Raw genomic sequence first — 24034 nt, forward strand, 5'->3', positions numbered from 1 at the left:
CAAAAACACCTGCATCAGAAACTTTTGAGTCAGAGTCTTGCTCTGCTGCTCAGGCTGGAGTGCAATGGTGCAATCTCGGCTCACTACAACCTCCACCTCCCGAGTTCAAGTGAGTCTCGTACCTCAGCCTCCTGAGTAGCTGTGATTATAGGGGTGTGCCACCGTGCCTGGCTAATTTTTGTACTTTTAGTAGAGATGGGGTTTTACCATGTTGACCAGGCTGGTCTCAAACTCCTGGCCTCAAGTGCTCTGCCCACCTCAGCTTCCCAAAGTGTTGGGGTTACAGGCGTGAGCCAGTGTGCCCAGCCTGCATCAGAAGCTTCTTTACCTGACCACCATGTGTGAGACTCTAATATAAACACAGAATTCATGCAACAGGACGTATTTTACCTAACATTGCAGATGCGGGCCAGTTCTGCTGATTTTAACAGTGATATTTCTACAGTATATTGATCAGACCTAGAACTTTATTAGTTAGCTGAATGGATAGTTACATAAACTTTTAAAGAAATTCTAGCCTGGGGCAACATGGTGAAACCCTGCCTCTACAGATAATACAAAACTTAACTGGGCATGATGGCAGGTGCCTGTGGTCCCAGCTACTCAGGAGGCCGAAGTGGGAGAATCACTTAAGCCCAGGTGGTTGAGGCTGCAGTGAGCCGCGATTTTGCCACTGTACTTCAGCCTGGGCAACAGAGTGAGACCCTGTCTCAAAAAAAAAAAAAAAGTTAATAAAAACATACAAAAAGTAAAATTTGAAACCTTTCTCACTAGAAATTGGTGTATTCTAAGCCTATTTTGTATACATACACCTCTTACAATATTACTACTTTTGTTTGTGTTAAAGTGGCTTCCAAACCTCTCTTGGATGTGATGGGTTTTCCTTTCATCAAAATTTTTGCCTTCATCTATTTAATTGACTGTGAGTTCATCTGAGGGCATGCTTTCCCAGCTAGACTCAGTTTCCTACTTAGATTGTAGGTCCAGATAATAAGTCAACTAAAGCAAGATGGAGGGATGAAGTCATCAGGTATAGCTTAGTGGAAGAGGTAGCATCAATCAAGGTTTTAAAGAATGTATAGTAGCTTAATAGTTACAGAAGATATTCCAGGCAAGCATAAGACATGACCAAGAAGTATAATGGAAAAATGGTCTTTAAGTATAGATTTTCATTTCTGGTAATAAGGTAGACTAGGTTGTTTAGGCTAACCTTTCTGAAAATTATTAGACATTCTGGATAAAATTTAAGAAACATCTTAAAAGCATTGAAAAACTGGCAACATGGTAAGGCATTATGAAGCCAAATCTTAATGAAAGCAGAAACTTAGGTAAATGAAATCTTCTTTTGCCTGATGAACTTGAGCTTTTGTTTTCATGGCCTTGTAAGTGGGCAGAGGTTAGAAGAGGCTTCTGTTCTTTATAAGATGGGCCTCTCCATAGGGCTACTCAGTACTGAACTTCTAAATTCCCCCAGAGTAAGTGATCAAAATAATAATAATAATAATAAAGATCAATTTACAATAATAATAAAGAACAGGCTGGGCGCGGTGGCTCAAGCCTGTAATCCCAGCACTTTGGGAGGCTGAGACGGGCGGATCACGAGGTCAGGAGATCGAGACCATCCTGGCTAACACGGTGAAACCCCATCTCTACTAAAAAAAATACAAAAATCTAGCCGGGCGAGGTGGCGGGCGCCTGTAGTCTCAGCTACTGGGGAGGCTGAGGCAGGAGAATGGCGTGAACCCGGGAGGCGGAGCTTGCAGTGAGCTGAGATCCAGCCACTGCACTCCAGCCGGGGCGACAGAGCGAGACTCCGTCTCAAAAAAAAAAAAAAAGAACAGATATCAAATGTAAAGCCAAGGGACTAACCGGAATTTCCCTTCTGATTCCCGAAGCTTACACTTTTGGCATAAGGATCAACTAGATTCTAAGCAAACCCACTTCACTCTCCTCCTCCCGCTAGGACTTCAGGGGAAAGTGCCAGGAATGAGAACCAACAGAAGTAGACAGTAAACATGGATCTAGAAAGACTTCATATGTTGATATTAGAAGGCAGAGATTATAAAATAAATATACCAGGTACAGTGGCTCACACCTGTAGTCCCAGCACTTTGGAAGACCAGGATGACAGGATCACTCAAGCCCAGGGGTTCAAGACCAGCCTGTGCAACATAGTGAGGCCTTGTCTCTACAAAAAAAATTCAAAAATTAGCCAGGCATGGTGGTGCGTGCCTATAGTCACAGCCACTTGGGAGTCTGAGGTGTGAGGATCACTCGCACCTAGTAGGTTGAAGCTGCAGTGGGCTGTTGTTGCTATCTCAGAAAAAAAGTTGAACAGATTCTATATATCACAGAATCTGAAAACATTGAAGTTCATGTCAAATTATACCATGTTGTTCTGTTCTCAATGCCTTTCTTTGTACACAATTTCATTTTATTGCCTAATCACAGTATAATTTTTTGAAGACATTTTGAATGCTAGTTAAACTTATGTGTAGTACTAACTATACAAGTTAATCTAGTGAAGGAATGTCAATATGAAGTCTACTACCAGGTTTGCACATGAACAGGCAAGAACAAATGTCAGCTACCTCTCTAAGGGCAATTTTGAGATGCATTTTGATTTCAAAGATGTCAAATGTTAAGAATCTTGGAATCATAGAAATATGAAAAAAGTGACCTAGCTGTTTTGAAAAAGAAATAGACTGCCTTGAAATGGGGGAAAAATTGGAATTTTAAAAAATTGAACAATAAAGTACATTTTGGAACTTGGCAGCTACATAATTACTTAGGAAAATTTAAGTACATATGTTAGAAATAAAAAGGACTAAAACTTAATGAACTAGTCATTTGTGGTAGCCAATCTTCAGATCCCACCTCATGGTATTTACACTCTTGTGTACAGTCCCCTCCCACATTGTACCATGGTTGATCTGTGTGATCAGTAGAATTTGGCAAAAGTGATAGTAAGTCATTTCTGAAATTAGGCTATGAAGGACACTATTGTGGCGGCCGGGCGCGGTGGCTCAAGCCTGTAATCCCAGCACTTTGGGAGGCCGAGATGGGCGGATCACGAGGTCAGGAGATCGAAACCATCCTGGCTAACACTGTGAAACCCCGTCTCTACTAAAAAATACAAAAAACTAGCCGGGCGAGGTGGCGGGCGCCTGTAGTCCCAGCTACTCGGGAGGCTGAGGCGGGAGAATGGCGTAAACCTGGGAGGTGGAGCTTGCAGTGAGCTGAGATCCGGCCACTGCACTCCAGCCTGGGCGACAGAGCGAGACTCCGTCTCCAAAAAAAAAAAAAAAAAAAAAAAAAAAAAGAAAGACACTATTGTTTCACCTCAGTTATCCTTTATTATTATTATTTTTTGATTGCTTACTCCAGGGGAGTCCAGAAGTCCAGTAATGAATAGCCCTATGGAGAGGCCCATCTTGTAAAGAATGGACGGCTCTTGCCAACTACCATATGAGTGAGCGTTTAAGTGGTTCCTTCAGCCCAGTCAAGCTTTGATATGACTGTCACCTTAGTTGGCATGTTCGTTACGAGATCATGAGAAGTCCTGAGCCAGAAGCGCCAGCCTGAGCCACTCTTGAATTCTAACCCTAAGAAACAGTGAGATAATAAATGTTTGTTGTTTTAAGCGGCTAAATTTTAGGGTAATTTTTTATGCAGGAATAGGTAACTATTGCTTCACCCATTTAAGAAGATAAGAACAAAAACCCAAAGAAAGCACAAAGGAAATTGTAGCTTTTTTTTTTGTAGACAGAGTCTCACCGTTGCCCAGGCTGGAGTACAGTGGTGCCATCTTGGCTCACTGCAACCTCCACTTCCCAGGCTCAAGTGATTCTCCTGCCTCAGCCTCCCAAGTAGCTGGGACTACAGGCGCACACCACCACACCTGGCTAATTTTTGTATTTTTGGTAGAGACAGGTTTTCATTATGTTGGCCAGGCTAGTCTCGAACTCCTGACCTCGGGTGATCTACCCACCTTGGCCTTCCAAAGTGCTGGGATTATAGGCGTGAGCCACCATGCCCAGCCGGAAGTTGTACCTTTTAAAATGTGAAAATTCCCAATTTTGTTGTATGTATTTTCAGTTGTTGTGGGAAATATACATATATCAGAAAGTTGGCATGTACTAAGGAATAGGTTTATATTGAACAGGCCGCTATCCATTACATAACATCTTGGGATGAGTCGCATAAAAAGTCTGTATCTGGATATACTTTTAATTGAGAATCTGGAAGTGGGATTGAGAATAATAGATAGCTCTTCTGCAAATCTTTCTAGTATTAATGGTGTTATTATGAGGAAATTATCAGGTTTTTGCAAAAATTACTCATAATGAAATACCAGATCTAGGAAATGATGATCAGTAGTTTCTAGTGTCACAACCCCCACCACCCTTTTTTAAAAACCTTTTCCAATCGTATCTATTATCTTTCAAGTGAACAGTGTTGGGATGAATACTGGGTTAGGAAGTGCTGACTTCTACACTCTGATAATCCTATATGATTATCCACTGCTTCCTATCATTTCCACACTGGAATGATACCAAATGTTGTACATCTTTGAACATATCTTGCTGTTCTCTCTCTGTCTGGATTCTTCTCTTCCCCCGACCCTCCCTGAGAGTATCTGTTTTTGATTCTTTGACACTGTTTTGAGCGTTTGGGACTACCCCAACCCTTGACAGAATCAATAACTCCCTTCTTTGTATTATTTCAGTATTTTTCACAACTGTGTTGCTTCACAGGCTGTTTTGCATTTATTTGTTTATACCTGTTTTCTCTTGAACAATGAACACTTTCAGGACAAGACTGTATTTTGTCTTTATAGTCGTGGTCTAGCATGGTCCCTAGTTCGTACATGGTTGGCCTGTACTTTTTTTTTTTTTGAGACGGAGTCTTGCTTTGTCTCCAGGCCGGAGTGTGGTAGAGTGATCTCGGCTCACTGCAGCCTCCACTTCACAGGTTCAAGCGATCCTCCTGCCTCAGCCTCCCGAGTAGCTGGGGCTACAGGCACGCACCACTACACCCAGATAATTTTTTGTATTTTTAGTAGAGATGGGGTTTCACCATGTTGGCCGAGATGGTCTCGATCTCTTGACCTTGTGATCCAACCACCTTGGCCTCCTCCCAAAGTGCTGGGATTACAGGTGTGAGTCACCACACCTGGCTTTTTTTTTTTTTTTTTTTTTGAGATGGAGTTTCGCTCTTGTTGCTCAGGCTAGAGTGCAATGGTGCGATCTCTGCTCACTGAAACCTCCACCTCCCGTGTTCAAGCAGTTCTCCTGCCTCACCTCCTGAGTAGCTGGGATTACAGGCATGCACCACCACGCCCGCCTAATTTTGTATTTGTGGTAGGACGGGGTTTCTCCATGTTGGTCAGGCTGGTCTTGAACTCCTGACCTCAGGTGATCTGCCTGCTTTGGCCTCCCAAAGTGCTGGAATTACAGGCATGAGCCACTGTGCCCGGCCGGCTTGTACTTACTAAATGTTTTTTATAGTTGCTAGGTTGTATCAGAAAAATTTGAGGGCTAACTTGCAAGATTAATCACTTTTATAATGTTTCTGTGGGGGGAGTTTATCTTCTTTTGGTAGGATGTTACAAAAATATAAATATAACTGACCTAAACGAACTTTTAAAATTCAATTCATATTTAAGTTGGGAACTGCCCATCATTTGATTGAAATATTTATATGCATGTAAAATTTGATAGTTTTAAAACTTGAGTGAATACTGTAATCCAAATATCATTGCATAGAGCAAATAAAGCATTCTCCCTATTCTTAGCTGTAACCCTGTCTCTGAAGAACTAGGGGAAATTGCATGGATCATTTAATTCCATTATCCTCTCTAACGCCTCCCAAAACGTCAGTGGGTGTTATGAGAAGCTAAACATCTGCTGTGCTTTAACATAATTTAAGTAATCACATGTGACTAGTGGCCCCCATATTGGACAGCACAGCTCTAAGTTAAGTGTTCAGACTTCATCCTTTACCAATAGGGAGCCATTGAAAGTATTTGGGCAGGACAGAGGAGATGAATGGATTTAAATTTAACACATCTCGTTAGTAGGTATGTATAGATAGAAATTGTAGGGAACTACCTAACAGTCCAAAAAGAAAGATTATTTGTCTTAATCAATGGCAGATGGGATGATTGGATGAATATTTGAGTACAGAATCAGTAAACTTGATTTTGTAAATATTTGGATTATTTTCTTATATTGGATCATGACCAACTTGATGGCAAAGTCTATATTATAATAATTGTGGTAACCAACATGTTTTGAGCATTTGCTAAATGTCAGGCACTATTGAGTGCCTTTTGTGCATTATGTCATTTAGTGCTCTCAACAGCCCTATGAGGTAGGAAGTATTATCTTCATCTTATAGACAAAGAACAGCTCAGAGAGGTGAAGTAACCTGCTGAAAGTCACACAGATAGTAAATGCAAAGAGATTTGAGATGAAAAGAATAAAATTTTTATTTTATGGATAAAAAAGAATAAAATTTTTATTTTATTATGTGGCAAAGGGGATCATGAAACACTTAGATATGTATAGCATAGAACATTACCTGTTGTGTGGGAGTTTCCTGATTTGGGCACATATAGTAGATTATGAAAATAATATTTATTGATACTTATTGAGCATATACTATGTTCTAGGCATTCTAAGCCTTTGACATGGGTTAGATTATTTTATTTTCACAACAGTCCTGTGAGACATCATTATGTTCATTTTTATAGAGGAAGAAACTGATGTGCAAACATAGGCTGACTTGTGTAAGAAAGTGACAGAGCAGGGATTAGAGTCCAAGTAATTTGGCTGCAGCACTCCTCCACTACTTAATACATTTGTATGTTGTGTTAATAAATAAATACTGTACAAATGGCAAGATAGGCCAGATGCTGGTGTTTCAAAAAAGCAAACTCGTCTTAACCATGAAAGTGACTCAGCTTGAGATTTAATTAATATTGTTTCTATTGTGGGGATCTTTCTTTTTATGGCCTTTGGCAGTGAAATGATCTGAGGGTTTGTATAAGGATGTATAAAATTTGGCTTTTTGTGTGTGTTAACTGCTTTATGACTTTGAGTTTACTGATCCTGACGAAGCTCCTCTTTTCGTCTTTTTGCCCACTAAAGATCCATTTTATTTATGCACACAGTTAAAGCCATTGTAGTGTAGTGGAAAGAGCACATACTGGATTCGTGTATTCTTACATTTTAATTCCAGCATTGTCCATTACTAGCTGTGTGACTGGGCAAATTATACATCTTTAGAACTTCCCTTTTCTAACCTGTAAAATGGGGGAAATTAAATTTTCTTCACTGGATAGTTGTAAAGGAGTAAATGGGATGATATATTTTTTAAATGCCTGCTGTACTACTTAGTGTATGGGAGATGTTAAAAAAATTGTAAGTGCTTTACTTCTTAATAAATGAAACACCTCCAAATTTAAGTACCTTTTTTTTCCTTCCAGTTGCTCAGTTTTGTAGGTGAACTCTGTGCTTGCCAAACGCTTGGTAGCCAGACCTTTAGAATTTGAACCAGATACTAGAGTTCCTAAATAAAATATGCATTAGAAGAGAAATGCATTAATTCTTTATGGTGTTGTGTGACTGTTTTGTGTCTTTTGCCAAGAGGTAATTCTCTGCTGTATTAGAGAGGAACAATGATAAGGAAGACTTCAGCTACTTGTGTTTCTGGAGTTCTATCCTGAATGGATAAATGAATGAATAAATGAATGACATTCTAGTTGGACATGTAAAAAGCAAGTAGTGAAACTCTTGCAAAAATTTCTCACAAAAGGTAGCTCTTTTTCTAAAATATTTCCATCTGATTTCTCAGTAATGATGTACAGAGCCGTAGTTTACAAGCTGATTTTAGAACTGTATATTAATAGAAAAACCAAATACACAAAAGGTCAGTAGTCCCTGCGTATTCTGGGAACATTCTTTTAGATTTTGATTTGTAGTGTAATGCTTTTATTTCGGGGAAATAAGTTCCTTGAGTTCCCTTTAACCAAGAGCAGTACTTAAGCAATGATATTTAATGACTACATAACTGAGACTCCTAAATCATATGTTGAAATCTGACTGGCATGAGGAAGTATTGAGGAGGCAGAGGAAAAGAACTGAGCATCATTTTTTAAGATACAGTTAATATACTTAAAAATTTCCAAGGGATCATAGTTTTTTTTAAAATTTTTTTTATTTTATACTTTAAGTTCTAGGGTACATGTGCACAACATGCAGATTTGTTACATACGCATACATGTGCCATGTTGGTGTGCTGCACCCATTAACTTGTCATTTATATTAGGTATATCTCCTAATGCTATCCCACCCCCTCCCCCCACCCCACAACAGGCCCCGGTGTGTGATGTTCATGTTCCTGTGTCCAAGTGTTCTCATTGTTCAGTTCCCACCTATGAGTGAGAACGTGCGGTGTTTGGTTTTTTGTCCTTGCAATAGTTTGCTGAGAATGATGGTTTCCAGCTTCATCCATGTCCCTACAAAGGACATGAACTCATCTTTATTAATGGCTGCATAGTATTCTATGGTGTATATGTGCCACATTTTCTTAATCCAGTCTATCATTGATGGACATTTGGGTTGGTTCCAAGTCTTTCCTATTGTGAATAGTTCCACAATAAACATATGTGTGCATGTGTCTTCATAGCAGCATGATTTATAATCCTTTGGGTATATACCCAGTAATGGGATGGCTGAATCAAATGGTATTTCTAGTTCTAGATCCTTGAGGAATCGCCACACTGTCTTCCACAATGGTTGAACTAGTTTACAGTCCCATAGTGTAAAAGTGTTCATATTTCTCCACATCCTTTCCAGCATCTGTTGTTTCCTGACTTTTTAATGATTGCCATTCTATGGTATCTCATTGTGGTTTTCATTTGCATTTCTCTGATGGCCAGTGATGATGAGCATTTTTTTCATGTATCTGTTGGCTGCATAAATGTCTTCTTTTGAGAAGTGTCTGTTCATATCCTTCGCCCACTTTTTGATAGGGTTGTTTGCTTTTTTCTTGTAAATTTGAGTTCTTTGTAGATTCTGGATATTAGCCCTTTGTCAGATGAGTAGATTGCAAAAATTTTCTCCCATTCTGTAGGTTGCCTGTTCACTCTGATGGTAGTTTCTTTTGCTGTGCAGAAGATCTTTAGTTTAATTAGATCCCATTTTTCAATTTTGGCTTTTGTTGCCATTGCTTTTGGTGTTTTAGACATGAAGTCCTCGCCCTGGCCTGCGTCCTGAATGGTATTGCCTAGGTTTTCTTCTAGGGTTTTTATGGTTTTAGGTCTAACATTTAACTCTTTAATCCATCTTGAATTAATTTTTGTATGAAGTGTAAGGAAAGGATCCAGTTTCAGCTTTGTACATATAGCTAGCCAGTTTTCCCAGCACCATTTATTAAATAGGAAATCCTTTCCACATTTCTTGTTTTTGTCAGGTTTGTCAAAGATCAGATGGTTGTAGAAATGTGGTATTATTTCTGAGGGCTCTGTTCTGTTCCATTGGTCTATATTTCTGTTTTGGTACCAGTACCATGCTGTTTTGGTTACTTGTAGCATTGTAGTATAGTTTGAAGTCAGGTAGCATGATGCCCCCAACTTTGTTCTTTTTGCTTAGGATTGTCTTGGCAGTGCAGGCTCTTTTTTGCTTCCATATGAACTTTAAAATAGTTTTATCCAATTATGTGAAGAAACTCATTGGTAGCTTGATGGGGATGGCATTGAATCTATAAATTACCTTGGGCAGTATGGCCATTTTCATGATATTGATTCTTCCTATCCATGAGCATGGAATGTTCTTCCATTTGTTTGTGTCCTCTTTTATTTCATTGAGCAGTGGTTTGTAGTCCTCCTTGAAGAGGTCCTTCACATCCCTTGTAAGTTGGATTCCTAGGTATTTTATTCTCTTTGAAGCAATTGTGAATGGGAGTTCACTCATGATTTGGCTTTCTGTTTGTTATTGGTGTATAAGAATGCTTGTGATTTTTTGCACATTGATTTTGTATCTTGAGACTTGGCTGAAGCTGCTTATCAGCTTAAGGAGATTTTGGGCTGAGACGATGGGGTTTTCTAAATATACAATCATGTCATCTGCAAACCGGGACAATTTGACTTCCTCTTTTCCTAATTGTATACCCTTTATGTCTTTCTCTTGCCTGATTGTCCTAGCCAGAACTTCCAACACTGTGTTGAATAGGAGTGGTGAGAGAGGGCATCCCTGTCTTATGCCGGTTTTCAAAGGGAATGCTTCCAGTTTTTGCCCATTCAGTATGATATTGTCTGTGGGTTTGTCATAAATAGCTTTTATTATTTTGAGATACATCCCATCAATACCTAGTTTACTGAGAGTATTTAGCATGAAGGGCTGTTGAATTTTGTCAAAGGCCTTTTCTGCATCTATTGAAATAATTGTGTGGTTTTTGTCTTTGGTTCTGTTTATATGCTGGATTACGTTTATTGATTTGCGTATGTTGAACCAGCCTTGCATCACAGGAATGAAGCCCACTTGATCATGGTGGATAAGGTTTTTGATGTGCTGCTGGATTCAGTTTGCCAGTATTTTATTGAGGATTTTTGCATCAGTGTTCATCAGGGATATTGGTCTAAAATTCTCTTTTTTGTTGTGTCTCTGCCAGGCTTTGGTATCAGGATGATGCTGGCCTCATAAAATGAGTTAGGGAGGATTCCCTCTATTTCTGTTGATTGGAATAGTTTCAGAAGGAATGGTACCAGCTCCTCCTTGTACCTGTGGTGGAATTCGGCTGTGAATCCATCTGGTCCTGGACTTTTTTTGGTTGGTAGGCTATTAATTATTGCCTCAATTTCAGAGCCTGTTATTGGTCTATTCAGGGATTCAACTTCTTCCTGGTTTAGTCTTGGGAGGGTGTATGTGTCCAGGAATTTATCCATTTCTTCTAGATTTTCTAGTTTATTTGCATATAGGTGTTTATAGTATTCTCTGATGGTAGTTTGTATTTCTGTGGGGTCGGTGGTGATATCCCCTTTATCATTTTTTATTATGTCTATTTGATTCTTCTCTCTTTTCTTATTAGTCTTGCTAGCGGTCTATCAGTTTTGGTGATCTTTTCAAAAAACCAGCTCCTGGATTCATTAATTTTTTGAAGGACTTTTTTGTCTCTCTCTCCTTCAGTTCTACTCTGATGTTAGTTATTTCTTGCCTTCTGCTAGCTTTTGAATGTGTTTGTTCTTGCTTCTCTAGTTCTTTTAATTGTGATGTTAGGGTGTCAATTATAGATCTTTCCTGCTTTCTCTTGTGAGTATTTAATTCTATAAATTTCCCTCTACACACTGCTTTAAATGTCTCCCAGAGATTCTGGTATGTTGTATCTTTGTTCTCATTGGTTTCAAAGAACATCTTTATTTCTGCCTTCATTTCATTATGTACCCAGTAGTCATTCAGGAGCAGACTGTTCAGTTTCCATGTCATTGTTGAGTGGTTTTGAGTGAGTTTCTTAATCCTGAGTTCTAGTTTGATCGCACTGTGGTCTGAGAGACAGTTTGTTATAATTTCTGTTCTTTTACATTTGCTGAGGAGTGCTTTACTTCCAACTATGTAGTCAGTTTTGGAATAAGTGCGATGTGGTGCTGAGAAGAATGTATATTCTGTTGATTTGGGGTGCAGAGTTCTGTAGATGTCTATTAGGGCCACTTGGTGAAGAGCTGAGTTCAATTCCTGGATATCCTTGTTAACTTTCTGTCTCATGGATCTGTCTAATGTTGACAGTGGGGTGTTGAAGTCTCCCATTATTATTGTGTGGGAGTCTGTCTCTTTGTAGGTCTCTGAGGACTTGCTTTATGAATCTGGGTGCTCCTGTATTGGCTGCATATATATTTAGGATAGTTAGCTTTTCTACCATTATGTAATGGCCTTCTTTGTCTTTTTTGATCTTTGATGGTTTAAAGTCTGTTTTATCAGAGACTAGATTGCAACCCCTGCTTTTTGTTTTGTTTTCTGTTTGCTTGGTAGATCTTCCTCCATCCCTTTATTTTGAGCCTATGTGTGTCTCTGCACATGAGATGGGTCTCCTGAATACAACACACTGATGGGTCTTGACTCTTTATCCAATTTGCCAGTCTTTGTCTTTTAATTGGAGCATTTAACCCATTTACATTTAAGATTAATATTGTTATGTGTGAACTTGATCCTGTCATTATGATGTTAGCTGGTTATTTTGCTCATTAGTTGATGCAGTTTTTTCCTAGCATCGATGGTCTTTACAATTTGGCATGTTTTTGCAGTGTCTGGTACCAGTTGTTCCTTTCCATGTTTAGTGCTTCCTTCAGGACCTCTTGTAGAGCAGGCTTGGTGGTGACAAAATCCCTCAGCATTTGCTTGTCTGTAAAGGATTTTATTTCTCCTTCATTGATGAAACAGTTTGGCTGGATATGAAATTCTGGGTTGAAAATTCTTTTCTTTAAGAGTGTTGAATATTGGCCCCCACTCTCTTCTGGCTTGTGGAGTTTCTGCTGAGAGATCCACTGTTAATCTGATGGGCTTCCCTTTGTGGGTAACCCGACCTTTCTCTCTGGCTGCCCGTAACATTTTTTCCTTCATTTTGACTTTGGTGAATCTGACAATTATGTGTCTTGGAGTTGCTCTTCTCGAGGAGTATCTTTGTGGTGTTCCCTGTATTTCCTGAATTTGAATGTTGGCCTGCCTTGCTAGGGTTGGGGAAGTTCTCCTGGATAATATCCTGCAGAGTGTTTTCCAACTTGGATCCATTCTCCCCGTCACTTTCAGGTACACCAATCAGATGTAGATTTGGTCTTTTCACCTAGTCCCATATTTCTTGGAAGCTTTGTTCATTTCTTTTTACTCTTTTTTCTCTAAACTTCTCTTCTAGCTTCATTTCATTTGTTTGATCTTCAATCACTGATACCCTTTCTTCCAGTTGATTGAATCGGCTACTGAAGCTTGTACATTCGTCACGTAGTTCTTATGCTGTGGTTTTCTTTTTTTTTTTTTTTTTTTTTTTTTTTTTGAGACGGAGTCTCGCTCTGTCACCCAGGCTGGAGTGCAGTGGCCGGATCTCAGCTCACTGCAAGCTCCACCTCCTGGGTTTACGCCATTCTCCTGCCTCAGCCTCCCGAGTAGCTGGGACTACAGGCGCCCGCCACCTCACCCGGCTAAGTTTTTGTATTTTTTAGTAGAGACGGGGTTTCACCGTGTCAGCCAGGATGGTCTCGATCTCCTGACCTCATGATCCGCCCGTCTCGGCCTCCCAAAGTGCTGGGATTACAGGCTTGAGCCACCGCGCCCGGCCTATGCTGTGGTTTTCTGCTCCATCAGGTCACTGAAGGACTTCTCTACACTGTTTATTCTAGTTAGCCATTCATCTGATCTTTTTTCATGGTTTTTAGCTTCTTTGAGTTGGATTTGAACTTCCTCCTTTAGCTCAGAGAAGTTTGATCGTCCGAAGCCTTCTTCTCTCAACTCATCAAAGTCATTCTCCATCCAGCTTTGTTCCGTTGCTGGAGAGGAGCTGCGTTTCTTTGGAGGTGGAGAGGTGCTCCGATTTTTAGAATTTTCAGCTTTTCTGCTCTGTTTTTTCCCCCATATTTGTGGTTTTATCTACCTTTGGTCTTTGATGATGGTGACGTACAGATGGGGTTTTGGTGTAGGTGTCCTTCCTGTTTGTCAGTTTTCCTTCTAACAGTCAGGACCCTCAGCTGCAGGTCTGTTGGAGTTTGCTGGAGGTCCACTCCAGAACCTGTTCACCTGGGTATCAGCAGCAGAGGCTGCAGAACAGTGAATATTGCTGAACAGCAAATGTTGCTGCCTGATCATTCCTCTGGAAGCTTCCTCTCAGAGGGGTGCTTGGACATGTGAGGTGTCAGTCTGCCCCTACTGGGGGATGCCTCCCAATTAGGCTACTCGGGGGTCAGGGACCAACTTGAGGAGGCAGTCCATCCGTTCTCAGATCTCAAACTCTGTGCTGGGAGAACCACTACTCTCTTCAAAGCTGTCAGATAGGGACATTTAAGTCTGCAGAGATTTCTGCTGCCTTTTGTTCAGCTATGCCCTACCCCTAGAGGTGGAATCTACAGAGGCAGGCAGGCCTCCTTGAGCTGCGGTGGGCTCCACCCAGTTCAAGCTTCCCAGAGGCTTTGTTTACCTACTTAAGCCTCAGCAATGGCGGGCACCCCTCCCCCAGGCTCGCTGCTGCTGCAGTTAGATCTCTGACTGCTGTGCTAGCAATGAGCAGGGCTCCGTGGGCAAGGAACCCTCTGAGCCAGATGCGGGATATAATCTCCTAGTGTGTCATTTGCTAAGACTGTTGGAAAAGTGCAGTATTAGGGTGGGAGTGATTCTATTTTCCAGGTGCCCTGTGTCACTGCTTCCCTTGGCTAGGAAAGGGAATTCCCTGACCCCTTGCGCTTCCCAAGTGAGGCGATGCTTCAGCTCACGCTCGGTGGGCTGCACCCACTGTCTTGCCCCCACTGTCCAACAAGCCCCAGTGAGATGAACCCAGTACCTCAGTTGGAAATGCAGAAATCACCTGACTTCTGCATCGCTCACGCTGGGAGCTGTAGCCTGGAGCTGTTCCTATTCAGCCATCTTGGAACCACCCTCGGGATCATAGTTTTTTTTTTCAACTCAGCTTTATTGAAATGTCACAAAGCATAAAAATGCACAGATTTTAAGTGTCAAATGTGATGAATTTCGATACATGCAAACATTTGTATAAACACTACTTTAGTCAAGAAATGTAAAATTTCTATCACCCAAGAAAGTTCCCTCTGTGCCGCTTTGCAGTCAGTCCTCCCAGAGGCAGCCATGTTGTCTAATTTCTGTCACCATAGACTGCTCTAGAACTGCATATAAGTGATATCAGGCTGGTCGAGGTGGCTCATACCTATAATCTCGGCACTTTGGGAAGCCAAGGTGGGAGGATCACTTGAGGCCGGGAGTTTGAGACTGTAACAAGACCCAGTCTCCACAAAAAATACAAAAATTAACCAGACATGATAGCTATAATCCCAGCTACTTAGAGTGCTGAGGCAGGAGGATTCCTTGGGCTCAGGAGTTTGAGGCCGTAGTGAACCGTGATTATGCCACTGCACTCTGGCCGGGTTAACAGAGTGAGAACCTGTCTCATAAATAAATAAATAATAAATACATGAATAAATAAATAAGTGATACGTGCTTTGATGCCTAACATCTTTTGCTCAATAGATTTTTGAAAAAATTTTTTGTCATTGTGAGTATCAATAGTTCATTTGTATTCCTGGAATAATATTCCGTTGTATGAATATATAACAATTTGTTTATCTGTTAACTTGATAGAAGTTTTGTTTTCGGCTTTGGGCTGTTATAAACAAAGTTTCCATAAACATTTTTGTACAAGTGTTTTTGTGGATATTTGTATTCATTTATCTGGGAGAGGAATGGCTGGGCTGTTTGATATGTGTATATTTAACTTAAACTTTTCTAAGTGGTGATCCTGTTTCATACTGCCACCAGTTATGTATGAGAGTTACCGTTACTGCACGTCTTCACTAACGTGACATAGTTTTTCTAATTTTAGCCGTTCTGGTGGGTATATAATAGTATCTTACTTGGTTTTAATTTGCATTTATCTGGATAACTAATGATATTGGTCACAGATTAGGATGCCGTTTGGCCGTTTGTGTATTCCCTTTTGTGAAGTGTCCAAGCTTTTTGCCCATTTTTAAATCGAATTGTCTTTTTGTTATTGATTTGTAGGAGATCTTTATGTTTTTCATACAAGTCCCTGAGAATATTTTCAGCCAGTATGGTTTGTCTTTCCATTTTCTTTTTTCTTTAGAGTCTCACTCTGTCACCAGAATATAAGTTTCACAAGTGCAGAGATTTTAATCTTTTTGTTTACTAATGGCACGTGTCACTCAGTGGCATGATCACAGCGCACTGCAGTCTTGACTTCCTGTGCTCAGGAATTCCTCCAACCTCACCCTCCTGAGTAATAGGGACTACTGGCATGCGCAACCACACCCAGCTAATTTTTTTCTATTTTTTGAAGAGATGGGATCTCACTATGTTGCTTAGGCTGGTTTCGAATTCCTGGGCTCAAGCGATTCTCTCACATCAGCTTCCCAAAGTGTGGGGGTTACAGTTGTGAGCCACTGCACCCAGCCTCCATTTTCTTAATAGTGTCTTTTGATGAGTAGAAGTTTTAAGTTTTGATTAATACCAGTTATCTTTTTTTTCTTTTTCAGTTTATGGTTTTTTTGCCCTAGCTAAGAAACCTCTGTTTATCCCCAGGTAGCAAAGTTATTCAGTCTTGTCTTCTCTTTTCTTTTCTTTTCTTTTTTCTTTTCTTTTGAGACAGTCTCGCTTTGTTGCTCAGGCTGGAGTGCAGTAGCGCGATCTCGGTTCACTGCAACCTCCGCCTCCTGGGTTCAAGCAATTCTCATGCCTCAGCACCCTGAGTAGCTGGGACTACAGACTGGCACCACTACACCTGGCTAATTTTTGTATTTTTAGTAGAGATAGGGTTTCACCATGTTGGCCAGGCTGGTCTCAAACCACTGACCTCAGGTGATCCACCTGCCTCGGGTTCCCAAAGTTCTGGGATTACTGGCGTGAGCCACTGTGCCTGGTGTATTTTCTTCTAGAAAATTTTGGTTTCAGTTTTTATGTTTATGTTAATGATCCATTTCCAATTTGATTTCATTTATGCATGTTACACTTACTCTTAATTCATGGAACAAATATTTATTGAGCACAGTCTCAGTACCTGCCACTATTTAAGGTACTGGTGTTCAGTAAACAAAAAAATGAAAATCTCTGCACTTGTGAATCATATATTCTGGGGAAGTGACAAAAAATAAACTGATAAGTAAATTATAGAGCATGATGAAAGTTGATAAAGGACCATGGTGGAGGGAACACGATAAGGTAAAGTAAGGGGGTGGTGAGGTTTCTGGTTTTAAGAAGAAGTAAAAATAGGCCTCAATGAGAATATGTCATTTAAAAAATGACTTGGGGTGGGGTTGTGCATGATCAGGAGCTGCAACACTAGGAAGATGGCAGAGCAAGAGCAAAGAAAAATCCCTTTGGGTCCAGAAAATCTCCTGAAAAAGAGGAAGGTTTTTCAAGCCCTCAAAGCCACTCAGGCAAAGCAGGCCCTTTTGGCAAAGAAGGAGCAGAGGAAGGGAAAAAGGCTCACATTTAAGTGACTGGAATCATTCCTACATGATTCCTGAAGGCAGAAATGTGACGAGGTGCATCTCAGATGACTAGAAGTGAGACCTCATGCCTTGGAATTGCCAGATAAACATTCCATGGCCTTTGTTGTGCACATCAAAAGGATTAATGGTATGAGTTTACTGATGGAGAGAACTATTGTAAGACTTTGCCTGAAGAAAATTTTTAGTGGTGTTTTTGTAAATTAAGTCAACCCCCAGAACCTAAAAATGCTGCTTATATTGGAAACTTATGTGACCTGGGGATTTCTAAATCTGAAGTCTTTGTGGGAACTCACTTTGAAACATGGACAAGCCAAGGTAAATAATAAGACCATCCCTCTGACAGACAACACAGTTATTGAGGAGCACCTGGAGAAGTTTGGTGTCATTTGCTTGGAAGACCTCATTCATGAAATTGCCTTCCCAGTGAAGTATTTCTAGGAGATCTCATGGTTCTTGTGCCCTTTCCACCTTTTGGTGACCCGTCATGCTCAGGCTGAAGTGCGATAGTGTGATCTTGGCTATATACGTCCACTATATACCAAAAATATAGTGGGCTTCCTCAAGGAGATGGGCTCACATGGCTATTAGGGTGAATGCATCAGTCAGCTCATCTGCCAGCTGAACAAGATCCAGAATATTTGAAAGCACAGTGCAGTGGAAGCATGTGTTTTTGCTTTTGGGGGAATTATTATCAGGTATCTTTAGAGAAGATTATTCCTTGCCTTATCTTCAAAAATTAGAAACGAAGAGTCAAAGAAAATACTGTAGCTTATGTTCATGGCAAGCACCTCTCATCACAGTCCAGTTCTAAGGAAAAATTCCAGTGTTTTCTATATTGGCTGCCGCCTCGTCAGAAATCAGCACATGCCATGAAAGAAGGAGTCCTGCTTTGTTGCATTTTCTATCCTAGGGTTTAATGTTGGTAAATGAGTAACTCAAGCATTTGTACAAGGCTCCCTAAGACTCCTGCAGCAATGGACCAAGCCCAGGGACATAATTTAATCTGGAGAGTCCGGGGGCCTTGTTTTGAAAAGACTTGAAATACACATAAGAAGAAAGGCACACAAATAAATGTTCAGTTGTCCAAAAAAAAAAAAAAGACTTGAAGATGAGGGAGTAGCCATTCAGATACCTGGGAGAAGAGTGTTCTGGGTAGAGAAAACAGCCGGTGCAAAGTCCTTAGGGTGGGAGCATGTCTGGCATGTCCCAGGAAACAGCCAGAAGGCCAGTTAGTAGAGGATAACAATGGGCAAGGTTACAGGGATATGGGAGGGCAAATTGTTTAAACTTTTATGGGACATTGTTAAGATTTTAGCTCTTTGAGTGACATGAAAAGCCATTTGAGAGTTCCATATACTTAATATACATTTTAAAACAGCACATATGTACTCCTGAATATCACTTAGAGATTTCATAGTATTGATTCTTTAGGTGTCTGCTTAATAGGTGTGGAAGCATTTTTTTCCTCTCATAGGCATACTTAATATTATGATGATTTTGTTATTTCAGAAAGATCCAGATTACCTGAAGCTATGGTTGGACACTTTTGTTTCTAGCTATGAACAATTTTTAGACGTTGACTTTGAAAAACTGCCTACCAGGTATGTAGAAACACTATTTTGTTACCCTTGGATGAGTTTTTCATTTTTGGCACAAAGATTTCATTGATGACATACTAGAAGGATGGCAATAATGTTACCCTCTTGATACTCATGAATAACCCTATTCTCATAGAGACATAGCTAATTGATGACAGTAGTCTTTCTTGATGATGCTAGACCTGGCTTCTAGAAAACTCTGCTTTTCTAGGACACTACCAACTGGTGTCCTGCAACACACTTCATTTCTGACACTAACTACCAGATCCCACAAGTTAAGGGCACAGTCCTCCGTAAGACTGCCTTCACTTCAGACATCAGCCACTATAAGTCTTGGGGATCACCCACACTTCAGACCAACTGGCTATAAATTCAGGGTTCTCACACCCTGAATTTGTTGTTTTCTATAACAACAAATTTTCAGAGCACTGAAAGCACTATACTTATGATTACGGCTTTATCGTAATGAATACACATAGGACAAGGTGTGGAAAGGTCTGGAGGCAGAGCTTCCACACCCTCTCCCCATGGAGTCAAGGTGTGTTGCCCTTCCTGAACATCAGCGTATTCAATAATCAGGAAACTGTTCAAGTTTTGGGTGTCCAGAGTTTTATTGGAGTCTCATTACATAATTGATTATGTGATTGAGCTCAATCTCCCTCTTCCTAGGAGTATAAGCAGTGGTGAGGCTGAAAATTCCAGCCCTCTAATTAATGCTTGGTCTTTCTTTTTTTTTTTTTTTTGAGATGGAGTGTTGCTGTGTCACCAGGCTGTGCAGTGGCACGATCTTGGCTCACTATAATGTCCACCTCCTAGGTTCAAGCAATTCTCCTGCCTCAGCCTCCTGAGTAGCTGGGACTACAGGCATGTACCACCACGCCTGGCTAATTTTTGTGTTTTTAGTAGAGACATGGTTTCACCATGTTGGCCAGTATGATCTCGATCTCTTGACCTCATGATCCACCTGCCTTGGCCTCCCAAAGTGCTGGGATTGTAGGTGTGAGCCACTACACCTGGCCAATGCTTGATCTTTCTGATAGGAGCAACCTTCTGTTGAAACTAAGGGCTTACCTTGAGTCACTTCATTTGCATAGACTCAGATGTAATCCATAGGGCTTATTATAAATAACAGAAGACATTCTGAATATCACTCAGAAAATCTCAAGGGTTTTTGAAGCTATGTGCCAGAAAACTGGTACAAAGACCAGATATACATTCTTTATTATACAATAGGCATGTGAGTTGAAACTTATTTTCATTCCTGGCCTTACTGTAGGACCTTAGAATACATCTTAGAGAAGATGAAGTGTTTAGATTTTTAGAAACTAGATTTAAAAATCATAAAATGGAAAAATTCAAATTTGTGGAAAAATACTACTGAAAGTACAAATCTTTCATTTTTCTACCCACCACCATTCCCACTTTCATACCATTTCCCAGGCCCACTTTTCAGATAAAGTTTTTTCTATATCTTAAGCTATCTTGAAAGTCTAATAGTTGTTCAGTAAGGGAGATTGGCTGGGGTAAAATGCAAGAAAAATGGGGAGAGGCATCTAGCCACAAAAGGAGTGCCAGTTTAAGATAAGTGTTGGCCAGGTGCAGTGGCCACATCTGTAGTCCCAGCACTTTGGGAGGCTGAGGCGGGCAGATTACTTGAGCCTAAGAGTTTGAGACCAGTCTGGGCAACATGGTGAAACCCCATTTCTACAAAAAATTAGAAATGGTGGTGTGCATCTGTAGTCCCAGTTACTTGGGAGGCAGAGGTGGGAGAATTGATTTGGCCCAGACAGTTGAGGCTGCAGTGTGCTGTAATTGTGCCACTGCACTCCAGCCTGGGTGACAGAGTGAGACCCTGTCTCAAAAAAGAAAAAATGTGTTGAGGAGAGAAGGGAGGAATGGATGGTGGTTGATGATGAGAAATAGTGTCTGGAGAATTAAATCTCAAAGGAGGAAAAGTGTTTGCATTTTGGGGATAGAGGTAGGCAATCAGAGGTAGTAAAGGAGAATTGAGTCTAGAGAATCAAATAGGGGCCAGATTATGAGGTACTATGCATGCAATACAAATGGACTTTGACTTTTTTGTTGTTGTTATGGAAAATAAGAGTGCTGCTGAAAAATGTTCTGTGTAGTGTGTCTTGATCGAGTTTGTGTTTCAAAGTCACTTTAGTGGCTGGTGGAGAGGGTTGAGACTGTAGGCAAGGAGCCTAGTTAAGAGGTAATTGTGATAATCCAGAGTCGTCACTAGAGCTTTGGACCGAGATACTCAACTCAAGTAAGGATGTGAGTGTACTAAAAAAAGACTAGGATTTCATTATTTATAAATCCAGTTTCAGATGTCTTCCTCATTAGAATATTATTCATGTTAGGTTTTTAAAAGTTGGGGAGTATTAATCTTGACCTTTTCTCAAAATAAAATTATTTATTGCTAATTTTTACCAATAAAATAACGTGATTTGTGCTTAGAAGTACTTCTGTTTTAATAATTTACAGCTTGCTTTAAATCATGGAGCTAAGAATTTTATAGAGTTAGGATTTGAGCCTTTAAATGTTTGGAATATTGGAATGAAGGCTTCTAAAGTTTCTAAGGTGCAGTTGTTATCCATACATCATGCGTGTCTCCTTTCTTGGGACATTGTTTCCAAAAGCATTATGTAGACTTATATTGCCACTGTGTTTAAAGTAACATGAAGAATGCCAAGAGCATTGCTGTATTTGTGATATAATTTGTTTACTTAATATTGTGGTTCATGTTTTTGTCAAAAAACTGAACCATGAATTTAATTTTTCTAATATAAAACTTTCAAATTTTTAAGTACATGCTATATACAAGATATTTTATGAAATTAGTCAAATCACCTTGAAGATAAGAGACAAATGGCTAATTCTCATGTAAAGTAAACTGACCTTACAGAATTCATAATGTAAAGCAGAGGTGGCTTTTACTAGAATATAAAGCCTTTGAACTTCAACCTAGACTGCTTCCTGTAGTAGACACAGACAACCATTGGTTTACAGTAAACGTTCAATACCCAAACAGAGGAGTGGAACAGATTTGTGGAATTTGGGAAACTGCAACAAAAGAAGCATAGAATTTTGAACAGTAAAGTCCTAGAGGTGGGCAAATGCTTCCAAGTCCTTAAATGCTCATAACGTTAGGAACATGGCCAAAAATTTCAACTTTATCTATAAGGCATGTTCAACCAAGCCCCAATTTTATAATAAAAAAAAATCTTTCTTAGGAGCTAATTTTGGTCCTCTTTAGTCATTTTTAGAAGCTTATTTTTTGACTGTTTAATTATTTATTAAAAACAATGTGCATATAGAGAATGGGAACTTTTAAATAAGTAGGATAAAATATTGGAAAATTGAATATTTTCTTTCTTGTTGACATATGTTTTTGGAAAAGTGAGGAGGAATAGCTTTGCTTAATTTTGAAAATTGGTTATATCTGAATCTTTGTTTATTATTTTTAGATTACCTCTTTTTGGCCTTTAGCACGAAAAAAATTTGTATATATATGTTAATGAGAGATTTTCTGGTACCACCTATAAATAAGAGAATGAAAGAATCCAAAGCTACAAGTGAAATGATGCCCCAACTAAAATGAAATATTTGTAACTGGGTTATAGAATTTGGCATTCCTTATAATATGCTTTCTGGCTTATTTTTTGTGTAATTTAATTACACTCAGGTGTTCATTTTATTTTATTTATTTATTTTTTTTGAGACAGAGTCTCGCTCTGTTGCCCAGGCTGGAGTGCAGTGGCCGGATCTCAGCTCACTGCAAGCTCTGCCTCCCGGGTTTACGCCATTCTCCTGCCTCAGCCTCCCGAGTAACTGGGACTACAGGCGCCCGCCACCTCGCCCGGCTAGTTTTTTGTATTTATTTTAGTAGAGACGGGATTTCACCATGTTAGCCAGGATGGTCTCGATCTCCTGACCTCGTGATCCACCCGTCTTGGCCTCCCAAAGTGCTGGGATTACAGGCTTGAGCTACCGCACCTGGCCTGGCATTCATTTTATAAAACACTTTCTTAATTTATGTTGTAGGATGGTTCAGAAAGAGGCTAACTATATTCTACATGTGACTACTGGTTATGTGCTTCAGATTTTTCTGCTTATAGTTAATTAAACAGCCTTTTACTCAATGTGAAAATACTAGCAATACTTCATATTATGCATAAGCTGAAGAAGAGATGGCTATAAAGTATAATTGTCATTTAATCATAGGCATGCTTTAGGGAGCTCTGTTCAGATTCAGGCATTTTTCTTAAAGGAATAGGAAATTAGTATACAGTGGCTTATGAAAAGATTCTGAGGTTTTAGTGATAGCATGTTTAAAATATATTTGTATAGACCTTTCTATATTTCACAGCTGAAAATGCATATTGACCTTCTGGTTTCAGACCCCTGTAAAATAGGGCAGGTGATACTCAAATTTTATAGGTTGGGCACAATGGCTCAAGCCTATAATCCCAGCCCTTTGGAAGGCCAAGGTGGGAGGATAGTTTGAGTCCAGGACCAGCCTGGACAATATAGCAAGACCCTGTCTCTTAAAAAAAATTGTGGCTTACAGAACTGGAAACTTTTTTTTTTTTTTTTTTTTAAAGAACAACAGTAGATATTTATTTATTTATTTATTTGAGACGGAGTGTCACTCTGTTGCCCAGGCTGGAGTGCAGTGGCCCCATCTCGGCTCACTGTAACCTCCACCTCCTGGGTTCACACCATTCTCCTGCCTCAGCCTCCCGAGTAGCTGGGACTACAGGCACCCGCCACCACGCTCGGCTAATTTTTTTTTGTATTTTTAGTAGAGATGGGGTTTCACCGTGTTAGCCAGGATGGTCTCCATCTCCTGACATCAGGTGATCCACCCGCCTCGGCCTCCCAAAGTGCTGGGATTACAGGCGTAAGCCACTGTGCCTGGCCAACAACAACAGTAGATATTTACTGTTCACAGTTCTGGAAGCTGGGAAGTCTAAGATTAAGACACCAGCATATTTGATGTCTGGTAAGGGCCTGTCCTCTGTTTTTTGCTGTGTCCTTACATAGCAGAGGGGTGAATACTGTGTCCTCACACAGAGGAAGGAGCAGGGCAGCTCCCTTCACTCTCTTTATAAAGACACTAATCTCATCCATGAGGGCAGAGCCTTCATGACTTATCACTTCCTAAATGCCTCACCTCTTCATACTATTATTG

At 40.2% G+C, this 24034-nt stretch overlaps 1 protein-coding gene and 1 pseudogene across 1 annotated transcript in view; both read left to right on the forward strand.

Annotated features, from left to right (window-relative positions):
• NBEAL1 (neurobeachin like 1) overlaps positions 1-24034 on the forward strand; it is a 205206-nt gene that overhangs the window by 13967 nt on the left and 167205 nt on the right. Inside the window, exon 3 of the mRNA XM_025405096.1 lies at positions 18746-18837. Coding sequence (XP_025260881.1) covers positions 18746-18837 — 92 coding nt within the window. The remainder of the gene's footprint in view (positions 1-18745; positions 18838-24034) is intronic.
• LOC112636405 lies at positions 17072-17646 on the forward strand (annotated as a pseudogene).

The sequence above is a fragment of the Theropithecus gelada genome, chromosome 12, assembly GCF_003255815.1.
Source record: "Theropithecus gelada isolate Dixy chromosome 12, Tgel_1.0, whole genome shotgun sequence".
Taxonomy (NCBI): domain Eukaryota; kingdom Metazoa; phylum Chordata; class Mammalia; order Primates; family Cercopithecidae; genus Theropithecus; species Theropithecus gelada.